Here is a 22168-nt window from a genome sequence, read left to right on the forward strand (position 1 = left end):
AGCATGGAGACAAGTCATTCTTACATACCCTGTCTGAATTCTTGTCCCACAGAATCCATGAACATAATGAGATGGTTGTTATGTGACACAAAGTTTGAAGTTGTTTGTTGTTTGACAGTAATAACAGAAACACTGCTATATTAGTTTCCTGTGCCTGCTGTAACAAATTATCACAAACTTGATGGTTTAACCCAACAGAAGTTTATTCTCTTATTCTGGAGGCCAGAAGTTTAAATTGTTATCACTGGGCCAAAATCAAGGTGTTAGCTGGGCCACACCCCCCTGGAGACTGTTGGGGAATACCCCTTCCTTGCTTCTTCCAGCTTCTAGTGGTTGCTGACATTGACTGTGTCAAAGCCAATATCTACAAATTTCTCTCTGTTCCTTGTTCACATTGCTTTCTCATGTGTGTGTGTGCATGTCTGTGTGTGTGCACGTGTGTGTGTGTGTGTGTGCGCGTAAGATGAGACAGGGTAGAGGGAATCTCTTCTGTTTCTCTCTCTCTCTCTTTTTTTGAGACGGAGTTTCGCTCTTGTTGCCCAAGCAGGAATGCAATGGCACGATCTCAGATCACTGCAACCTCCGCCCCTGGGTTCAAGGGATTCTCCTACCTCAGCCTCCCAAGTAGCTGGGATAAGAGGCGCACACCACCACACCCAGCTAATTTTTGTATTTTTAGTAGAAATGGGGTTTCACCACGTTAGCCAGGCTGGTCTGGAACTCCTGACCTCAGATGATCCACCCACCTTGGCCTCCCGAAGTGCTAGGATTACTGGCGTGAGCAGACTTCTGTTTGTCTCTTATTATGACATTTGCAATGGTATTTAGGGCCCACATGAACAGTCCAGGATAACCTCTCCATCTCCATATCCTTTTTTTTTTTTTTCCTAGACAGAGTCTTGCTCTGTCATCCAGGCTGGAGTGCAGTGGCACAATCGCAGCTCACTGCAACCTCTTCCTCCAAGGCTCAAGCGATCCTTTCACTACAGCCTCCCAAGTAGCTGGGACTACATGTGCCCACCGCTATCCCTGGCTATGTTTTGTATTTTTTATGGAGACACGGTTTCACCGTCTTGCCCAGGATGGTCTCAAATTCTTGAGTTCAAGCGATCCACCCTCCTCGGCCTGCCAGAGTGCTGAGATTACAGGTGTGAGTCACCACACCTGGCCTCAAAATCCTTGATCATACCTGCAAAGACTCTTTTGAGCTGGATTTTGATTTTTTGTTTGCTTGCTTTTTTATTTTGTTTCTCATACTAAGTAATGTTCATAGGTTCTAGGAATTAGGACATGGATATCTTTTGGGGTACCCTTTTTCAGCCTGCTATCACTGCATAGTTGCAAAATATTACCCTGTATATATTCTCTTGTATCTTGCCTTTTTAAATGTATGAGCCAAAACAAGCATTCCCATGCCATTACATACTCTGAAAACAGAAACTTTAATGGTTATGTAATATGCTATTGAATGAATGTAACATAAGTTAGTTGTCCAAAACCTTAAATTTTGTTTTGTTCTTTTAACTTTTATTTTAGGTTCAAGGGATACATGTTCAGGTTTGTTACCTGGGTAAATTACATGTTGCTGGGGTTTGGTATAAAAATGATGTCATCACCCAGGCAGCAGTGAGCATAGTACCTAATGGATGATTTTGTTTTGTTTTGGAGACAGGGTCTCGCTCTGTCGCCCAGGCTAAAGTGGTGATCTTGGCTTACTGCAGCTTCCATTTAAGAGATTCTCATGCCTCAGCCTCCTGGGTAGCTGGGATTACAAGTATACGCCACCATACCTGGCTAATTTTTGTATTTTTAGTAGACATGGTGTTTCATCATGTTGGCCAGGCTGGTCTCAAACTCCTGACCTCAAGTGATCCACCTGCCTCGGCCTCCCCAAGTGCTGGGATTACAGGCGTGAGCCACCGAGCCCAGCCCCAATGGGTAGTTTTTGATCCTCATCTTTCTCCTATACTCCACCCTCAAATAAGCCCTGATGTGTATTGTTCCACTCTTTGTAACCATGTGCATTCAATGTTTAGCTTCCACTTATAAGTGAAAACATGCAGTATTTAATTTTCTTTTCCTGATCTCTGGCTGTATCTGTGTTGTTGCAAAGGACATGATTTCATTCTTTTTTTATGGCTGTGTAGTATTCCATGGTGTATTTGTACCACATTTCCTTTATTCAGTCTACCATTGATGGATATCTAGGTTGATTACATGTCTTTGCCATTGTGAATAGTGCTGCAGTAAACATATGTGTGTACGTGTGTTTATGGGAGAATGATTTATATTCCTTTGGGTATATACCCAGTAATGGGATTGCTGAGTCAGGTGGTAGTTCTGTTTTAAGTTCTTTGAAAATCTCCAAACTGCTTTCCACAATGACTGAACTAAACATTCCCACCAGCAGTGTATAAACATTCTCTTTACTCCACAACCTCGCTACCTGTTATTTTACTTTTTAATAATAGCCATTCTGATTAGTGTGAGATGATATCTCACTGTGATCCAAAACCTTAATGTTGGACACTTATTTCCAACTCTCTACTTTTTTGTTATTTCCTGAGACTAGATTCTAGATATGGAACTTAGTGAGTGTGAGCAGTTTACGACTTGTGACTATACTGCCAGATTGCCATTTAGAAATAAATATTAATGTATTATTTTATTATTCCTGTGGGTGCCTGTTTCATCATATCCTTACCAGCATTGAGTACTGGATTTTTTAGTTTTGGTTATTATTTGCCCTTTTTTTTTTTTTTTTTTTTTTGAGACAGAGTCTCGCACTGTTGCCCAGGTTGGAGTGCAATGGTGTGATATCAGCTCACTGCAACCTCCATCTCCCAGGTTCATGTGATTCTCCTGCCTCAGCCTCCCAAGTAGCTGGGATTACAAGCGCACCCCACCACACCCAGCTCATTTTTTGTGTTTCACTATGTTGGCCAGACTGGTCTCGAACTCCTGACCTTGTGATCCACCCACCTCGGCCTCCCAAAGTGCTGGGATTACAGGCATGAGCTACCGCACCTGGCCTTGCCAATATTTCTTTAGAAGTCTATGTTTTCTTCCCATTTTGTATTGGATTCTTTATAGGTTAGCAATTTTTTGGCATTCTTGTAGCAAATGCTTTTTCATCATTTTGTTATTTGCTTTTAAATTGCAGATATGATGTCCTTAATTACTATCTACTGTTTCCTTTGTCACTTCTCACTCTACCTTTATACTTATAAAGTCTGCACTTTTTTTTTTTTTTTTTTTTTAGATGGAGTTTTGCTCTGTCACCGAGGCTGGAGTACAGTGGTGTGATCTCAGCTCACTGCAACCTCTGCCTCCCAAGTTTAAGCGATTCTCCTGCCTCAGCCTCCCAAAGTGCTGGGATTACAGGCATGAGCGGCCGCACCTGGTCCAAAGTCTGCACTATTCAGAGAGCAGACTCAATAATGCTTGAAATTACACAGTGTTTGATTTCAGAAAGGCCTAAATTAGAATCTGTCTCATAGAAACGAATGCTGGTTGTTTTAAAGCTTAAATAAAATAATTTAAGTTTAAAAATCAAGCATGAAGGCTGGGATATGCAAGTACTCACTCCATTTCTTTTGGTTCTGTTTACTAAAAAAGAAAAATCATCGAAGACAAAATGCGAATGCCCAATAAACATGAAATGTGCTCAACCTGCTTAATAATTTCAGAATGAAAAATTAAATTGGTTACCATTTTCTGCCCATCAGATTGGCAAAAATTTAAGAGATAATTTCTAGGGCAAAAGAGGATATGAAGAAAGGGAAACTCACTCAAGGGGACTGTGAATTGTGTGACTTGCTAAAGTTTTTTGGAAAGCAATGGCTATCTTTACTAGAGCTTTAAAATGTACACATTTTTTGACCTACCATTTCCAATTTAAGAAATCTATCCTTTAAAAATACAAAAGGGTATATGTAAAAAGTTTACCTTTATATGGTTTGTAATAACAAAACACTGACAACAACTTAAATGTTCATCTGTAAGGAAATTGTTAAATAAATGGATTTTAAATTTTTTTCCCACTAGAATTAAGTTCCCCAAGAATAGGGATTTTTAACGGTGACAATTACTGCTGTTTTCCCAGCACCTAGAACATAGTAAATATTCAAAAGGAATGATTGAATCGATAAAATTCTATTACATCTTATTTACATAATGCAATGGACATTTTAAAAATTGATGTGATTTATGTGTAATGACCTGGGGAAATGCCCATGATATATTATTAAATTATACAAGCAAGTCACAAAGTAAAGTGTGACTTCATTTTTGTTGTTGTTTTTTTTTTAAAGGACAGAAAAGAAAGAACAAGATTATATGTAATACATATTTGTGTAAGCACAGAAAAATTCTCGAAATGACGTCCAACAGAGTGTTAACATTGTTAACAGAGGGATGGAACTGAAAGGATGGAGGAGAAGTTACCTTTTTCTTTTCACATTTCTGCATTGTTTAACCTTCTTGGAAGAAAGTGTTTGTGCAAGCCCTTAGCTCAAACCAAACTAGACTTTACTAGGGGAAAGTCAGTAGGCTCGAATCCGCACACACATCAGGGAACAGTGAGCTTGATACTGTTACGTCTTCTTTGTACAGTATTGGTTTGTTGCCTTTTTTAAAGTATCTGTTGAACACTGGTAAATTTTGCTCCTCGCCTCACGGTAGTCGCTCGGCCTGTTCTTTCCAGCAGGTATTTCTCCTGCAGAACCTGCCGGCTGGCCCCCGCCCTTATCTCTGGACTGCTTTGGAACCAGCGCGGCTTCTGTGGGGCAGCTACTGTGTGCACCCTCGACCTTTGCCACCCTCCGCGCTGATGGGAACTGGAGGAGGATGTGGTTTAGACACAACGTGGCCCAAGCGTCCTTGTTTCCTGAATGTACCCCAAAGTACAGTCCCATCTCCAGTTTTGAAAGAATTCCCCGAGAAACGGGGCTTGAGTGGAGCGGATGGAGGTGAGAGGGGAAGATGAGGTGTTGGAGAAGCCCGGAGCATGGGGCCTCTATTAATATTAACTTTTATTAAGACTTGGCCTTTCTTTCCCCGGGGTTTCACAAAGCAGGAAGTCAAGGGCAGTGGAACAGGGAAGGGAACCGGCAGGAAGAGAAGACCTTGAGTAAATTATTTAGCTGTGACACGAGATTAAGAGTGATCCCACCCTCCTCCCTGCCCCACACACCCTAAAGTGGGCCCAGGTTGGGGAGCAGCGCTCCAGCCGCCACTAATCATGGAAGCCCAGAGACGAAATCAGGTTCCCGGGTACCTGGAAAATTGCTGGAGTCTGGTGAGGGGCAAATCAGGAAGTGTCTTTGTCGGAGATGAGATGGAACCCGGCTTTGGGGCGCAACCGGGCTCTGGGAGAGACTGCGTTTGCCCAGGTGGCGGGCTGCGCCTTCTGGTGGCTGCGAAGAGAAGGAGCGGAGGTTTTAAGAGCCACAGCGCCTCGGCGAGAGTGGAAAGGAGTAGATTCGCTCGCGCCTGTTGTGCGAGACGACTTCCCGGGAGACCCACCCGCAGCCCCGCGCCCTTGGCCGGGAGGCCGGGAAAGGCACCGAGGCGGCCGAGAAGGGCCGCGGGGTACCCCCTCAGCCCCTCCTGCGGCGGCTCCGGCTGCTCCTGCTCAGCCTCCCGCTGCCCGCCCTGAGTCCCAGTTCTCAGATCGGTCGCAGGGCTAGGGACAGAGGCCGCGGGGTCCCGGACGCTTCGCCCGCTCAGCTGGAGCAGCAGCGCCCCCTGCCGGGGATCTCGCGCAGGCGAGACAGGCCAGACGCCGGAGGCCGCGGGCGACGGCCCCTCTGAGGGGCCGGACACACCAGAGCTCCCTTTGCGCGTTCCAAAAATCAAATCCCTCGGGCCTGGTACCACCATCGCCGGCCCAGGTCGTCCAGCTACGACAGGTCGAAGGCCAGTGCTCCGGGCCTTCTTCGCCAGGTGGCTTTGGCGCTCGCGGCCCCAGGTTCCCCTCACCTCCGCGCCGTAGTTACGCGCGCCTTTTGAAAAGCACGGCGTCTTCAGGTATAAGGACAAAAACAACCGCGGACACCACACACCGTTCGAAAGGGGAAAAATAAAGTGCCCGGAATCTCAGGGCGCGACTTCCGAGGCGACGGGCGGCGGCGGAGAGGCGCTCCCAGAGCTTCCCACCCGGCAGGAGGCCGCGGCGCCGGGACCTCGCCTGCCCCCACCGTGCGCCACCCCTCGGGAGACGCTGCAAATCTCTCCAGGGAGCCCCAGGCCGCCGCGGAGACCCAGCAAGGAGGGGCAGCCGGCCGAGACCGGCCGCCTGGGGCAACAGCAGCGGGACACGAGCCCCCGGGCGCCCGCTGGGAGCACGGGGAGGCACTGCGCTCAGGGAAGCTGCGCTCCCAGTGGCCTTGGGGGAGGGTCAAGAAGCCCGGGCCCCGCGGCGGCCGGGAGTGGACGCGACTGGTCCGCGTAGGCCGCAGGGGTAGGGGCGGATCGCCGCTACCTGAGCTCCATCTGCTCTGATGGTTGGAGTAGATCCGCGGAGATGCCTGAATACCAGGCCCAGCGCTTCCCCAAGGTGTGTTGTAGACAACGGGCCCATTTGGGCATGAACAAAGAACAAGTTTCATCCATTTTTCTGTCTGAGACATTCGAAGACTGAAATCTAGACAGTAGTTTCTCTGAGGTAGAAGTGTGGCGGGGGCGGGGCGGGTGGGAATACACTAAAAGTTGGGGTGAGGAGCTTGCTTCTTGCCTATTTTGTCTGACTACAGATTTGCAAAAGGAGCACCCGGCTTTACTCAATAATACCAAGCCCTCCTAGAAACTTACCCACTGAACAGCTTCACATGGCATGATCATTTGATGAATCGCTTTTTAGTTTCCCATTCCGGACAAATATCCACCCAAGAGAACCAGTCATAACACTGGGTGTATTAATACATGTCAAGACTCTCATTTCTCTGTAGACATGATAAATAAATGTCAATTGTTGGTTTTCTGTAGACTTGTGATCACCCCCAAGAACTGTCATTTTCCAGTTACCAGAATCTGAATCATTGTCTAATGTGCTATGTGTATAACAATATATCACTAACAGCGATCTGAAAGTGTAAAGATGTTTATGTAAAATTCATAGATATGATGAAAATAATAGGAATGAATGAAAATACAAGGATCTGGATTTCTAAAATATGCATTATTTTTAATAAAGTGGTCCAAGGGAAAAATAATGTTTTAATTTTTTATATGTGGATTCCAGACAAGCAGTCTTTCTTTTTTTTTTTTTTTTTTCTTTTTTTGAGACGGAGTCTCGCTCTGTCGCCCAGGCTGGAGTACAGTGGCGCGATCTCGGCTCACTGCAAGCTCCGCCTCCTGGGTTCCCGCCATTCTCCTGGCTCAGCCTCCCGAGTAGCTGGGACTACAGGCGCCCACAACCGCGCCTGGCTAATTTTTTGTATTTTTAGTAGAGACGGGGTTTCACCGTGGTCTCGATCTCCTGACCTTGTGATCCGCCCGCCTCGGCCTCCCAAAGTGCTGGGATTACAGGCGTGAGCCACCGCGCCCGGCCAGTCTTTCTTTTTGTTCTTCCTGCACTCTTCTACATTTCTGTATTGTTACTAGACAGTGATCTCTGGTTCTGACTTATTTATATCTTTTTTCTGTTTGTTTCTGGCAATGCACATAATAAGAAATATGCACATAGCAATATTCTTGCTATTATTATTCACAACCACTGAGGAAAAAAAAAGCGGCAACAAGTAGAAATAAAAGAGGTCTCAGCCACAGAATGGCAAGAACCGTTCTATGTTTTTTAGGGCCACTCTTTGCACCTCATTTTAGAGATAGGTTGCTATTTATCAGCTTACTGACCTTGGGAAGACCCCAACCTCTGAGCTACCACTTCCTCATCTGTAACCTGGGGATCCAGTGAGGTAATGTAAGCCAATGTAGCATTGTACGCTTATGACTAGACCCCAGTCACGACCTGAGTTGCTTCTGTCCAGAAAATAGAGGGCCGGCAGGGCGCCTTGGCTCACACCTGTAATCTCAGCACTTTGGGAGGCTGAGGCAGGCGGATCACAAGGTCAGGAGTTTAAGACCAACCTGGCCAACATGGTGAAACCCTGACTCTATTAAAAATACAAAAATTAGCTGTGTGTGGTGGCGCGTGCCTGTAATCCCAGCTACTCGGGAGGCTAAGCCAAGAGAATCACTTGAACCTGGGAGGCAGAGATTGTAGTGAGCCAAGATCGCACCACTGCGCTCCAGCCTGGCAACAGAGCAAGACTCCTTCTCAAAAAAAAAAAAAAAAAGAACAAGAAAAAAAGAAAAGAGAGGGCCAGGTGAAGTGAAGACTGAAAACAGAATCTAGTTCTGTTAAGTTTTGCTGTAGCTGTTGTTTTTAAAATATTAGCTACATAGAATGAAAGAAAAATACCCAAAGTGTATTTCGTGAGTAGGAAACAGAGCCTGCCCTGGTCATTTTTAACAACAACTAATCTGTGGTTTAGGTATATAATCCTTGTTCTTGACTACTAATTATCAATAAGTTAAAATTATTTAAGTGCCACATAACAAGCCATCATAAGTCTGTACTGCAATGACTTTAGCTGTGCATTGTTCTTCCTTGTTTGCTTCCCTGAGGTTGGAGAGGAACTTATCAACTACCACTTGCATAAAACCTATTATCATCATACTACAGATACTAAGTGTGATGATAGCAGACTGTTAATCCTGAAAGTTCTGAGATAACACATGAGCAATTAGGAAAAAATTCCTTTTTAGTTTTGAAGTTAAAACTCAAATATGAAAGTGCATGAACTGCCTGGGGTTTTACTTATCAATAAAATATTGGACACATAAACCCAGTACATGATATAAATATTATTTTTAAGTAATTGTGCGGGTGAAGGGATGGTTTGGCAATCATTTCATCTCAGGGAAGTCTTTTTCATGGATCAAAACTGGTTGTGTTGTGGTTTATGGATTAGATCTCTAGAACAGAATCACCAGGATCCTGCTTTACTGGTCATTTAACTTTGGGGCTCTGGCAACCTGGTTGATATTATCTATATCTGCTGTGGTTAATGACAAATTCCAGTTGGGAAAAGCTGTTGTTAAAACAAATGTAATGTTTGGGCACTAGAGATGCAGGAGCCAAAAGGTCACCTAAGTGCTGCCCCCACCTTCTCTGGACTGATTCCTCCAAGAAGAATGTCAAGGTAAATGTTGGTATAATCTCTGGAACTCACAGAGTCTACTTTCTTTATTTGGAATTTGAGAGTTGTTTTTTTTTTTTTTTTTCCTAAATCTAATATCATAACCTTCTAGAAAGTCATGATATTTTTTATATATATGCCTATATATATAAAAATATGTATAAAATATCTCTATCTTTATTTATATGTGTGTATTCCTCTGATTTGTAGCTAAAGAAAGAAGACAGTAGGTGATTCTTTTGGCCCAGTATCATACAGCTAGCCCCACAGCCATCTCTAAAACCTGTTTGGTTTGTTAAAATCATAGTGCACCCACTCCAAGAAGAGCAGGAGGCAAAAGGAAAAATGCAAAGGAAAATTGACTGAATGTAGGAGTTGTGGGGTTGAAAATTTGTGCCGTCTAAGTGTGATTAAGAAGATAAGTTAAATGTTTATTTTAAATATTTACAAATTAATCTACATTACTCAGATATGAATGTTTTTGTTATACTCTGAAACAAAACCAAGTTAATGCAAGATCTGCTGCTGTAATTTTACTGTAAGGGAGAATTCTGGAGATAAGAGTAAAACACTTTTCTTAAAACAACATCTAAGGATGAATCAGCCTTAGAGAATTTAAACCTCAGTACCCTTCTTGGGTGGTTCCTGAAGAGCGCAGAATTAATATTGAAGTGTTGGGGTAGAAATTGTCTCAAAATAAAGAAACTTTTAATGCCATCTAGTTAGAGTATCTGCCTGTCTGCTCCTTTTGGGTTAAGAGTGTGCAGATGGCCGGGTGCAGTGGCTCACGCCTGTAATCCCAGAACTTTGGAAGGCCGGATCACCTGAGGTCAGAAGTTCAAGACCAGCCTGGTTAACATGGTGAAACTCTGTCTCTACTAAATACACAAATATATATATATATATATATATATATATATATATATATATATATATATATAAAAGCTGGGCATGGTGGCAGTCACCTGTAATCCCAGCTACTCAGAAGGCTGAGGCAGGAGAATCGCTTGAACCTGGGAGGCAGAGGTTGCAATGAGCCGAGATTGAGCCATTGCGCTCCAGCCTGGGCAACAAGAGTGAAATTTCATCTCAAAAAAAAAAAAAAAAAAAAAAAAAGGGTGTACTGATAAGAAGGTTCTCAACTACATCCTCAACTAATCTTGATTCTCTTAAGTACAGCTAGAAACTAGATGTTCTAGCTGGGAACATGTCTTCTAGTAAATAAAAGGGCAAGTAAGCTATACAGACCAGCAACTTGTCGCCACATCTGGAATGCTGCTTAGTGCCTTGCCACTCAAGATTTTATGCAGATACTTAGAAAGTGGCGATCAAGAAACAACATACTTCAGGCAATTTTGACAAAGTAAGCAAAGCTAAACGCATTAGAAAAAAATTCTGGGAAAGGGTTATTCTATCATAATTTGAGAAATTATCTTGCTCAAAAGCTCTTTGTAAGGACTCTCCAGCACTTTGCAGAATACAGTACAAGAAGCAGCTCATATTGTGACTAGGGTCTAGTTATAAGCATACAATGCTACCCTGGCTTACATTAATTACCTCATTGGATCCCCATGTTACAGATAAGGAAGTGGTAGCTCAGAGGTTGGGGCCTTCCCAAGGTCAGTAAGCTGGTAAATAGCAACCTGTCTCTAAAACGAGGTGCAAAGAGTGGCCCTAAAAATATATATAACTTTTTGACCAAAAATTAGCCGGGCATGGTGGCGTGCGCCTGGAGCTGAGGCAGGAGACTCTTGAATCCAGGAGGTGGAGGTCACTGAGCTGAGATCACTCCACTGCACTCCAGCTTGGGCGACTGAGTGAAACTCCATCTCAGAAAATAACTAACTAACTGAATAAATAAGTAAATTAATTAATTAATTAATTAAATAACTTTCCTTGCCATTCTGTGGCTGAGACTTCTTTCATTTCTACTTGTTGCTTGTTTTTTTTTCCTGAGTAGTTGTGAATAACAACAGCAAGAATATTGCTATGTGCATATTTACATTGTTATTTAATTTAGTTTTCTTCACTGATGTAGACCCCTTTCTGCATATTATTAGAAAGAAGTGAAACACATTGCAATGAAATATTCGTTGCTTTCATTAGCAGTCCATCGTGTTAACTTTATTGGATGAATATGACAAAGCTACGAATTGTTCACGGCGGGGAATCGGGTGGGGCGGAGACTCAGGCCGTTCATTCTCCATAAATACTTTTTTGTTTGTTTGTTTTTGAGGCGGAGTCTCTCTCTGTCGCCCCGGCTGGAGTGCAGTGGCTTGGATCTTGGCTCACTGCAACCTCCAAGACTCCCGGGTTCAAGTGATTCTCCTGCCTCAGCCTCCTGAGTAACTGGGATTACCGGAGCGCGCCACGATGCCCGGCTAATTTTTGTATTTTTAGCAGAGACGGGTTTTCGCCATGTTGGCCAGGCTGGTTTCGAACTCCTGACCTCAAGTGATTCACCCGCCTCTGTCTCTCAAAGTGCTGAGAGTACGGGCGTGAGCCACAGCGCCCGGCCGATAGAAAACTTTTTTTTGAGCTCAGTTCCACAATACTGATAGGTTTTATTCCCATAGTTATCCTAAATTTCCGGTCTTACCATATATTAATACTGTGTCCACATTACTGTAATTTTAGAAAGAAAACATCTTGTGCAAAATGACCCTTTTAGAAAGGTATAGTCCCTCTCCGCCAATTTTGTTTTTCTTAAACATTCAACAAATCCAAGAATCTCCCCTGCCTGACTTAGTTTGAACTTAGTTTCAACAGGCCCACGGCCAACGTAGAAAAATCTGGCAGCGCCCGGGTTTGGGCTCAGCTAGAGTTGGGGGAGGCGCTTGCACCTCCCAACTGGGTGAAAACTGGAACCTTTGCGAGTCCACGAGTCCAAGCCCCATCTCTTCCCAGAGCGCGCGCGCCCTCTGGCGCCTGAGCCGACTACTGGACGCGGTGGAGGCGTGGGATTCGGAGGCCCCCACCCCCAGCTCTGCGCTGGAGGCTCCAGGAGCCGCGAGGTCATCTGGTCTCAAATAACCTCAGGCGCCTCCCTAAACTCCTCGAGCTGCGCTCCCCACTCGTGCCACATCCCTCGTTCCGTAGGTATTGGTCCTGGAGTGACACAGTTGGCGTTAGAAGCGCGGTGGCCTCAGTTGCCGGCAAGGGTCCTGGTTTTGCACCTTTTTCCGTGGCCCAGGAGGCTTGCCAGGCGCTCGCAGCAGCGAGCCGGGTTTTTGCATCTCAGAGAGCAGCCGAACTCCTTTCCCTGGCCCCGTACCCGCGTGCAAGGGGACCTAGCCCCGGGAAGGGGAAGAACTTGTAATCGCTTGCAGCGGGACAATGTCGACTTTTGAACCTCTAACCACTAAGCAAACAACCCATGTGCTCTTGCTCCACTGTCCAAACAGGGTTTATTGACAGGCGTTTCACAGCAACGCATAGCAACCGCAGCGGCTAGGGGGCGGGCGTGTGGGCGCGGCCGGGGCGCGGGGAGACCTGCGGGGCACCGGGGCTTAGACCGGCCCTGACCCGGGACCCCTCGCCCAGCGGACCCGGACAAGGCTTCCTCCTCTGTCCGGCACCCCCCAACCCCGCGCCCCACACTCCTGCCCCTGGTTTCGAAGCCAGGCGCCCGCGGGCCGGGCCACCGGAGCCCCTTTCCCAATCCTGGAGCTGTATACGCCACCCGGAAGGGCTGCGGAATTGGAGAGGTGCTGCAGAGGGTCTGTACCTCTTGCTGTCTCCCGGCTCTGCTCATCCTCCCCAACTGCCCTTAAGGCGCCTCCGTGGGCGCGCTGATTAGGCTCTCAGATGTTGGTGGGAAGATCTAAACGAAGGACTAAGCGCCCCTCGCCCAGGTCCTGCCCGGAACGATGAGCTCGGTGGCCTCCAGGATCAAAAATCTCAAAGACTGCACCCCGGTGCCCAGTGGATCGGCCAGATAACAAGCAACTGTCACTAAAAGGATCATTTTCTATTGGGTCTTGAAATCTTGTTTGTGGGGTGATTGGGTGGGAAGTGGGGCGCGGTCCGGGATAAGGAAACTGCGAGGACAGAAGAAAGTGGAGGTAGAAAGGCCTCACAGAAATGCCCAGTGATTTACAGAAGACTAAATTCATGGAAGTGCTGTCTTGGGAAAGTAGGGGGATTTTTAAAAAAAATTTAATGCTCACGTTTAACTAGCTGGGTTGTGGGGGGTCCTTAGGAGGGAGTCACTGCAGAAGGGAACTGCCTGCTGTTTGCAAAAAGCCTCCATGTGGATTTGGTGAGATGCTATGAGGGGGCCCTCTCACCCCCACCCCCCATTTCTGGCTGCTGGGAAGCAGCTGGCCATTCAGATGTGCATTTTGCCCAAAGGCACCCCCAGGAGAGCCACACATTCCTAGGCTGGGCTCAGGCTTGGGGGCAGGGAAGGTCTCAGAACCTGCTCTTTCAGGCTTCTGATGCTCTGGGGTAAAATGAGCCCGTCTAGATAATCTCCACTCCCTCTCTGAATTTTCCAAATCAGCTTGCAAGCAAAGAAGATATTTCATTTCTTTAAAAAATAGTTGCAGACAAAATCTGAAGATAAATACAGAATCTGAAATCTGGAAAGCTCATTTATCTCTTTTTCTTTCTAGAAAAAATTCAACTGTGTTCAAATACTCCCCACTTCCCTTCACCATATCACTTCTTTCCCCCTGGATCCAGAAGGCTTTGAAAACTCTGGCTTGGATGTTCCACAGACCAACAACCCAAACAGCAGCAACAACAACACAAACCCCCCAACCCCCTTCTTCATCAGCCCCAAGATTGTGAAAATGACAGGAAGTCCAGGCTGGCTCTGGCATTTATAGCACTGACATACATTCAGCCCAGAGAAGCTCTGGTGACAGGTTCTCTAAACAAGTCCCTGTTTGGGCCCCCTGGTCAGGCCTGGAGTCCAGTAACCACCCCCTCATGCCACACCCTGTGCATACACCAGCCAAGCCTTTCCTGGTCTGGGAAGGGAAGAGAAAAAAGACACAGGCCACCTGGGGGTTCTGCAGTCTTTGGTCAGTCCAACTTTCTATCTTAGCTGCCTTTTTGGCTTCTGCAGTGTAAACCTTGCCTGCCTGGAGGCAGGAGGCCGAGCTGGACCTCCGAGGGCCATGAGCAGGCTGGCCTCAAGCTTGCTGTTCCCCTAAGTCCCTCTCTCCCCTCAGCTCTAGCCAGAGGTGCAGCCTGCAGATCTAGGATGAGAAGAGCTGGGGAGGAGGCTGAAGGCCTCATTGGTGTGGTCGGTCCAGGCAATGCTTCTGCCAGTCCTGAATGAAGCCCAGTGGCGCCTCTCTGTCTCCTCAGTGGCAGAGAGAGCCGGATGGGAAAAAGTAAAAATCTGGGAGAGTATATTTCTTGAGGCCCCAAATCCCACTTGTCTTACTCCCGGCTCCCATTTTTCCTCTGAGAGCCAGGTTTGTAGGTCTACGGCTGTGGGTGGGAGGGGAGGGGTCTCTCCTGAGGAGTCTTGTGGAGTCCACGCTCCTCATGGCTCAGCCTGGAATTGCTCTGCTGCTGCAGACCCCTGTGGGTCACTGGGTGACAGTGGGGTTTAGCACCCCCCCAGTTGGCCCCAGAACCCCAGGGACAGAGCCAGGCACTGAGGCTTGCAGGGAAGACACCGGACTCAAGGGCTCCTGGACACTTCTCAGAGGACCTGGCTGAGGCTGGGGAGGCTGTGGTGGCGGTGGAGGCGGCTGCGGCGGCTGCTGCTGCTGTTGCTGCTGCAACTTCTTCTTGTTGATTTTCCTTTCCTTCGCTCTGCGGTTCTGAAACCAAATTTTAACCTAGAAATGGAAAGGTGGAGAAAAGCACATGGTGGTGAAGATGCCAGGGAAAAGAGGAATAGTACCCAGCAGTATCATCAACATCTTCCGCTCCAACTACAGAACTCCACATCCTTCTAGAAGCTTTCCTTGGGCATCCCCATAACAGCCCAGTCCTGGATCCGTTCTCAGGCCCAGTTCAGCCTCATGGGGAAGAGTCTTCCTCCTTCCTAGCTCCCTGGGTTTGCTTTCAAAGCAACTTTTATCTACGCATTTACTGGAAAAGTGTAAAGTCTCAGAACCAAGGAAAACAGAAACTGCAAGGCCCTTTCTACACAGCAAAGGGAGGCCAGTGCTGGGTGGTGTACTTCAAATGGCAACCTTTGACCCTTCAAGGCTAAACTAAAATGTAATTTTCCTCACCTTAGAGCTGAAAATGAGATTTAATTGTGTGGCTTTCTGACTGTGAAGTTGGCCTGTTTTTCTAGATGATATAAATAAAATGTTCATGAACCAAGTCTTGTCCCTCTAGTTTTTATGAGAGACTGAGTATTTTATTTAGTTTATTTTCTTAGGTACAGTGCTAGAAACAAAGAGAATAGGTCTTTAATATGTCTTTGTAGACCCAAATGGAATTCTGGATTAAACTAATACCCCTGGCTTTTTTTCACACTTCCTATATCCCTCGAGAGAGAGAGAAAAAATCAACAACATCAAAAAAAGACGACTAAAGGTAGAAGGGGACCTTTACAAAAGTACTCCAGGGCCAGGCATAGTGGCTCACACCTGTAATCTCAGCACCTGAGGCCGGGAGTTGGAGACCAGCCTGACCAACATGGAGAAACCCCATCTCTACTAAAAATACAAAATTAGCCGGGTGTGGTGGTGCACACCTGTAGTCCCAGCTACTTGGGAGGCTGAGGCAGGAGAATCGCTTGAACCCGGGAGACAGAGGTTGCAGTAAGCCGAGATCACGCCATTGCACTTCAGCCTGGGCAACAAGAGCAAAACTACATCTTGCGGGGGAAAAAAAGTACTCCAGGCCAGGCATGGTGGTTCACACCTGTAATCTCAGTACTTTAGGAGGTCAAGACAGGAGGATCACTTGGAGTTTGAGACCAACCTGGGTAAGACGGTGAGACCATCTCTACAAAACATTTAAACATTAGCCAGTCATGGTGGCTCGAGCCTGTAGTCCAAGCTACTCAGGTGACTGAGGCAGGAGGATCCCTTCAGCTCAGGAAGTCAGGGCTACAGTCAGCTATGATTGTACCACTACACTCCAGTCTGGGCCACAAAGCAAGACCCCATCTCTATTTAAAAAAAAAAAAAAGGGCTCCAAAGACGAATGCTTGCATCCTCCTGCTTCGATCTCTCCACAGATTTAGATGGCCCCTGCAGCCAGATTTTCTAACTCTCATGGTCCTCTCCCAGGCAGTGGCCCGCCCGGAGGGAGCTAGGCGGTCCCCACCTGCCTCTCAGAGAGCCCCAGCGTGGCGGCCAGCTCGGCTTTCCTCCGGATGGTGATGTAGCGGCTGTAGTGAAACTCCTTCTCCAGCTCCAGCCGCTGGTGGTCCGTGTACACCACTCGGTATTTGTCTTTCGTCCTGGTTTTCACTGTGGAGGAAGGAGAAGTGAGGGCTGAGAACTGCAAGGCAGCCCATCAGTCATGGGTAATGACAAACCTCCCTAACCCAGGGACATTTCTCTTCCTCCACCACCCCGGGGGGCCCGGGTTTGGCTGGTTCCTGCCAAGTCTGACAAGACCCCCCAGAGGGTCCTGTGGGGGGAGGGTGTGAGGCTAGTGGAGGCGACTAAACTAACCTTGGTATTAAGTGGTTTTTTAAAATTAAGAAAAGTGGAAACCTAATTCACACAGAAGATAACAGAATGTAACCACCCTTTCAGTAAACCAAATACAGTACTGGCATATATTTGACACCAACGGAAAGGGGGCAGGGTGAAGTGGCCAGGATCCTGGAAACATCTAGATTTCCAGGTCTAACAGAGATGGAAGCCCACCCCGAAAACAGCTGTCATTGTGGGCACATGTTGTAGAGGAGGTGTGGGGGTGGAAAGCAGGGTACAGGAGCTGACAAGTCGCCAGAATCATCCCCCAGACACACCAGGCCCATCTGGTGGAATTCTGAGCTGGGCTCTGGCAGAGGGAACCAGCAGAAAACCCCTCCGGCTAGGGACACTTTATACCTGCCCAAACCAGGTTTGGCGTTTGGTACTTTTTCTTTTTTGACCCTCCATTTATTCCTGCTGCAAACCTGGCCAGAGTTATCCTGACCAGTGATCTATGCTCATTGGATTGAGTCAACATATTAAATCCTAGATTGATTGTTTTACTGAAGGGCCTTGACAAATAGTGTCCACAATGTTGGAGCAGGCCCGAGCCTGGTGTCTCCACCAGGTCTGTCTTGGCTCAGCCCTTGGCAGAGCCCTGGCCAGAAGCTGTTCTCTCTGGCTCCGTCCCACTTTTGGGTCTTCTTGCAGCTGAACAGGTTCAATCTCCCAGTGCCCAGTCCCACAGAAAGATCTGAAGGGCCTGGGAGTTGCCTGGAGGTGTTTAATGTCCCGCAGGCTGACTTTGTTCAGGTAAAACCCTTTGCAAACCACAACAAAAGCGTCCTGGGAAGATACAGGCCTGATCAGAGGGAGCTCCCCGGAGCCGCTGAAAGGGGAACACAGCCGCAAACAATGCAGGACAAGGCGATCTTATCAAAGAAAAGCCCTTTCAATGCCTTAATAACAACCGCATTCTGTTTGAATTACCACTACTGAGCAAATGGCGGCCCCGGCTTTCATCCCCCTCCCCGCCAGGCGTATTAACATAAACACGGCCCTGCAGGCGCATTTGAATGGCCCGACCCCGCGCCTGCTATGAAAGTAAGGGGAACTAACGCGACTTTCTCCGCGGTGGACGCTCGGACACGCGTGACCGCCTCAAACCCACTCCAGGCTGCCATTGGTACTCGCCCCTTTTTACAGATGAGGAAATGGAGAATCAGACCAGGTCACGCAAATAGCATCAGGCGGGGTTGGCACCGGAGCCTGACTGGAGCCACAGAGGACACCCCCGGAGCTGGGGCTCAGGGCAGTTCCCTCAGCCGAACACCCCAGGAGGGAGACTCGCCTGGAAGTACCTCGGAGCGACCCTTGCTCGGGTGCTGCCCCTTCAGTGTCCCAGACGGGCTGGGCAACGCGATGACCAGACCCTGTGCGCTCTTCGGCCCGCGCCCCACACCCCCTGGGAACCTAGGAGCGGGGCTGTGGAGGGGTGGGATGAGAGGGACTTGTCAGAATTCATTATTGACTGCGAAAGTCACCACCCTCTTTCCGGGCCCTAAAAGAGACAATGGCAGGGCCGGGAAGGTGTATATCAAAGCAGGCCAGGCCGCGTCCCCCCATCCACCCCTTGACAGATGACGCTCCGCAGAGGAGCCTGGCTCCGGCCAGCGGGCTGCGGCCACCCCACATTAACATCACAAGGGCACCCGGCGCCGACCGCGGCCTTGCCACCTCGGCGCAGGACTTCACATCTGCTGACCTCGCGGCCTGGGCTCTGGCGGCTTCCCTCCCGCCCCCTTCCAGGCCCTCACCCCGCGGCCACTCTCCCGGGACACGCAAAAGTCTTCCTTAGGGCGTGCGCGACCTCCGCCAACCGCTCCCCAGAAATGCGCTGTAGAAAGTGGGTCTTTGGGAGCCAGGATCTGGGAGCCCCTGCCAGGAGGAAGGCGCCTCCTCTTGGAGAAGGGACCAAACCAAAGTTCTGCGGCCCACCCGAGGCTGATCTGTGGCCTTCTCCCCGGACGGCCGCATTCCCACCAGGACTCTCCCTAGCATGTGCACAGTGACGCAGAAACCGATGCCCAGAAGCAGCCCCTAAAGGGCGCTTTGATTTATACTAGCTATAATTGGCTATAAACTTCTGCCAAGTGCCCATAACCAGCGTGCCTGCCCAATTGGGGCAGCAAGGAGCGAAGCAAGAAAAGCGGAAGCGCTGAGGGCTGTGGAAAGACTTGATGAAATAAAGGGGGCACGCAACTAGGACTCTCCCCACCGCACTTCCTTGCCACCTCTAGGCACACTCGAACACCAGAAGGGGCAGACCCGGAGTCAATAAGCCCCACAGTCTGGCAAACCTAGGATCTTTTTCAGATGCACACACACACTCACAGACATCCCTGACACCCTTTAAAGGAAGCTGTGGGAAAATGACCCCTACCTGGAGCAGCGACTTAATTTCCACCAGGGTTTCCTCCCCGTCTCCCTGCTCTCTCCGCAGACGACTGCCCCTCGGTTTCTTGCCCCTACCCCTCCAGCTTTTGCTTGAAATGACCCCTTCACAGGTCAGAGGTTCAGAGACGGGGCGCGCCCCCGTCGCCTTAGCAGCTGGGGCCAGCACCTTCTTCCCAGCGACAGCAACTCTACCTGGTCTGTCTGCTCGCTGTACCTTGAATTGGCCTAAACGGCCAAACACTGTTCCACGCACAGCCTAGCCGTCCCCCGACACCCCCAACCCCGCTCCAGGTCACTTCTCTTATTGGTTGGCTCAGATGGGGAAACAGAGAGCGGAAAGAAACGGCCTAGATCTAGCCCAAGAAGGTTCGAGCCTCCCTCTCTCCTCCGCGGCCAGGAGCCAGGCAAGGAATGCCTGCGGCAGCAAGTGGGGGAGGACGCGATTCTGCCCGCGTCCAGCAGTGCTCACGCCGACATTCCCTAGAGCTTCCCGAAGATGTCCCGGGGTTGCGAATGAGAAGCTATTGAAAAGAGGACGCCTGAACATGGTGTTGTGAGACTCATAATATTCATTTCCAGGCTCTGTAGGTCAGAGAAGCCCCGAGGGGCCAGAGGCTCCCGAATTTGTTCCCGGACCGTGTCCCTCCTGGCGCGGAGCTCCCAGACAGCCTGGGACGCCCCTGTGCGTAACGGACGGGCGGACGCGCAGCAGCCAGTGGCTCTGCCCGCGCCTTCCCAAGCACCGTCCGGCAGGGCGCAGCCTCGGCTTACCTTGGCTGCCGAGGGACTGCTGCGTCGGCTTCCGCATCCACTCGCACAGGTTCCGCCGCTGGCCGCCGGGGGACAGCTGCTCGGCAGCAGCGGTGGCGGCGGGCCCAGGAGGGCCGGGGTTGAGCGTTTGCAGCAACCCAGAAGCGCAAGAAGGCGCGGCGGCCGGGTGGTGCGGGTGGTGATGCGCGTGGTGGTGCGGGTGGTAGTCAGCGGGGCTGCTGTAGCCCATGGTGGCGGCCGGGGAGCCCCCGTTGAGGCCGTGAGCCACGGCGTTGGCGGCGGCCGCGGCGCCTCCGGGCGCGTAGCCATTCCAGTCCTCCCGGAGTGGGGCGCCGTACGCTGCCGGCCAAGACGGCCCTGGGGACTGCGCGCTGTCCAAGTTCGCTGCCGCTGCAGCCGCGGCCGCCACGTGGTAACCGCCGTAGTCCGGGTATTGCGGGGGGCTGACGAAGTTCTGCGGCGCCAGGTTGAGGCCGCCAGAGTGGCGTACGGAGCTAGGGTACATGCTCACGTCCTTGTCCAGGAGGTAGCTCACGTACATGGTGGCGAGGGCCCGGGAGCAGACCTCACCATGCTGCCTGGGGACGGACGCTGGAGGCTGCCGGGGGGCACGAAGGGAAAGGGGCGAGGGGACTCGAGGAGCGGCGGGTGGCTGCGCCCCAGCCTGCGGTGCTCTGCTGGCTCCTCGCGGCGCTTCTGCCTCCGAGGCGGTCCCTCCCTCTGGCCTGCCTCTTCCCTCCCTCTCTTTCTTCCTTCTTTCCTCCCACCTCCTTCCCACTAGGCTGCAGAGGCGGGGAAGACCCGCCACAGGCTGGCGTGCGGAGCCCCAGGCCGGCGGCCTTCCGTGATTAACGAGTGTTTACAAGACTCTATTAGTAATGACACAGACACCAATGGTTGGAGACGTCGAGGCGCAGCGCGCACTCAACGCACAACCCCCTGAAACATAATTTGCATTTTAAAAGATAAGGGGGGGGAGGTTCGTGAGAGGGCAGCGACCTGATCACAGCTAAATATTCAAACCTTTATTGTTAAGAGCTTCCTCCTTCCAACCTGGTGCACTTTAACCTCCAATCACAGGTTCAAAGAATGAAATCAAGAGACTTACAAAAGACAGGGGAGAGAAAAGGCTATCTTGGTGGGAATCTGAGCTTGGAGACAGGAGCAGTGGTTGTTTATGCTTTTGCGGGGAAGGGGGCGGTCAAGAAACTCCTTCTGTCCCAAAGAGAAAAGAAAAGAGAAGCCATTGCTTTGATGAGAACGTTTCTGACCAACCTGGTAGGTGACAAGCAGAGAGCCCTAAGAGATGGGCCATTCCTTCCCGCCCTGTGCTCCTGGCCCGGACGACTGCAGCCCTAAACAACTGTCACCTCCAATCAGTTATTTTCTTGCCCAAGGAAATTACTCGCCCTCCGTACAAGATAAATTATGATCCTAGATTCAGGCTGCATCTCTGACTTCATCTTACGTTTGAGATTTGAGTTAAAGCGATTTATTGATAAACGTTTACATTCAATAATCAAAAGTTTTAAACTACAAAAGTAATGGGCATGTGGTAGAAGTTAGGCTAGTGGTTATTGGCGTGCGTAAGGAGGCGAACTAGGGGATCGTTGGTAACGCTGTTTCTTAGGCTGCTGGTTACATGAAGTGTCAGTTTGTGAAAATTCATTGAGCTACACTTGTATTTTTCTTATACTTGCATAAGTGGTTAACAATGAAGGAAAAGAGAATTTCTGCTAATACTTACCTAGGTATTTATGTGTCTTACATCATACCTATATCTTTAAAACTCTGTCCTTTACAAAGTGAAACATTCTCCTAAGAAATTTATTTTTCATCTCCAGGAGATCACAAGGCAACTCAGGGCCGTTATTAACGATTGTTAATGAAAAGCTCTGAGTTGAGAAAGGATCTCTCTCGGTTTGGGAAGCGCTGCGGCCAAGGGGCCTAGGGCTGGAAGCGGCCGCCTTGGGGACCGGAGCCGCGCAGCCGGGAATTGGGAGCTACCCCGACAGGAGCACGGAGGCGGCGAGATTCGGCTCTCGCGCGCGCCCAACTGGGTTTCAGCAACAGCGTGGAGTGGGCCTGTGGCCGCCGTTCACCTCCTATACCAGCCTTTGACAGCGCTGCCAGATTCGGGAATGAGGACCACTGCGGGGAGGCCCG

At 49.2% G+C, this 22168-nt stretch overlaps 1 protein-coding gene across 2 annotated transcripts; it reads right to left on the minus strand.

Moving 5' to 3' along the window:
* Positions 1 to 12591: 12591 nt before the first annotated feature.
* Positions 12592 to 20852, minus strand: CDX2 (caudal type homeobox 2). Of its 2 annotated transcripts, none has more exons than XM_037986953.2 (3): positions 20003 to 20852; positions 16459 to 16600; positions 12592 to 15004 (listed from the first exon to the last, which is right to left on the minus strand). In XM_037986953.2, the coding sequence occupies exons 1-3, from the start codon at positions 20541 to 20543 to the stop codon at positions 14866 to 14868; spliced, it is 822 nt and encodes a 273-aa protein (XP_037842881.1). In that variant the 5' UTR covers positions 20544 to 20852; the 3' UTR covers positions 12592 to 14865. The 2 variants fall into 2 exon arrangements, with proteins under 2 accessions (XP_037842881.1, XP_008019998.1); XM_008021807.3 differs by having other exon boundaries at positions 16455 to 16600.
* Positions 20853 to 22168: the final 1316 nt, after the last annotated feature.

Source organism: Chlorocebus sabaeus, chromosome 3 (assembly GCF_047675955.1).
Source record: "Chlorocebus sabaeus isolate Y175 chromosome 3, mChlSab1.0.hap1, whole genome shotgun sequence".
NCBI classification, from domain to species: Eukaryota; Metazoa; Chordata; class Mammalia; order Primates; family Cercopithecidae; genus Chlorocebus; species Chlorocebus sabaeus.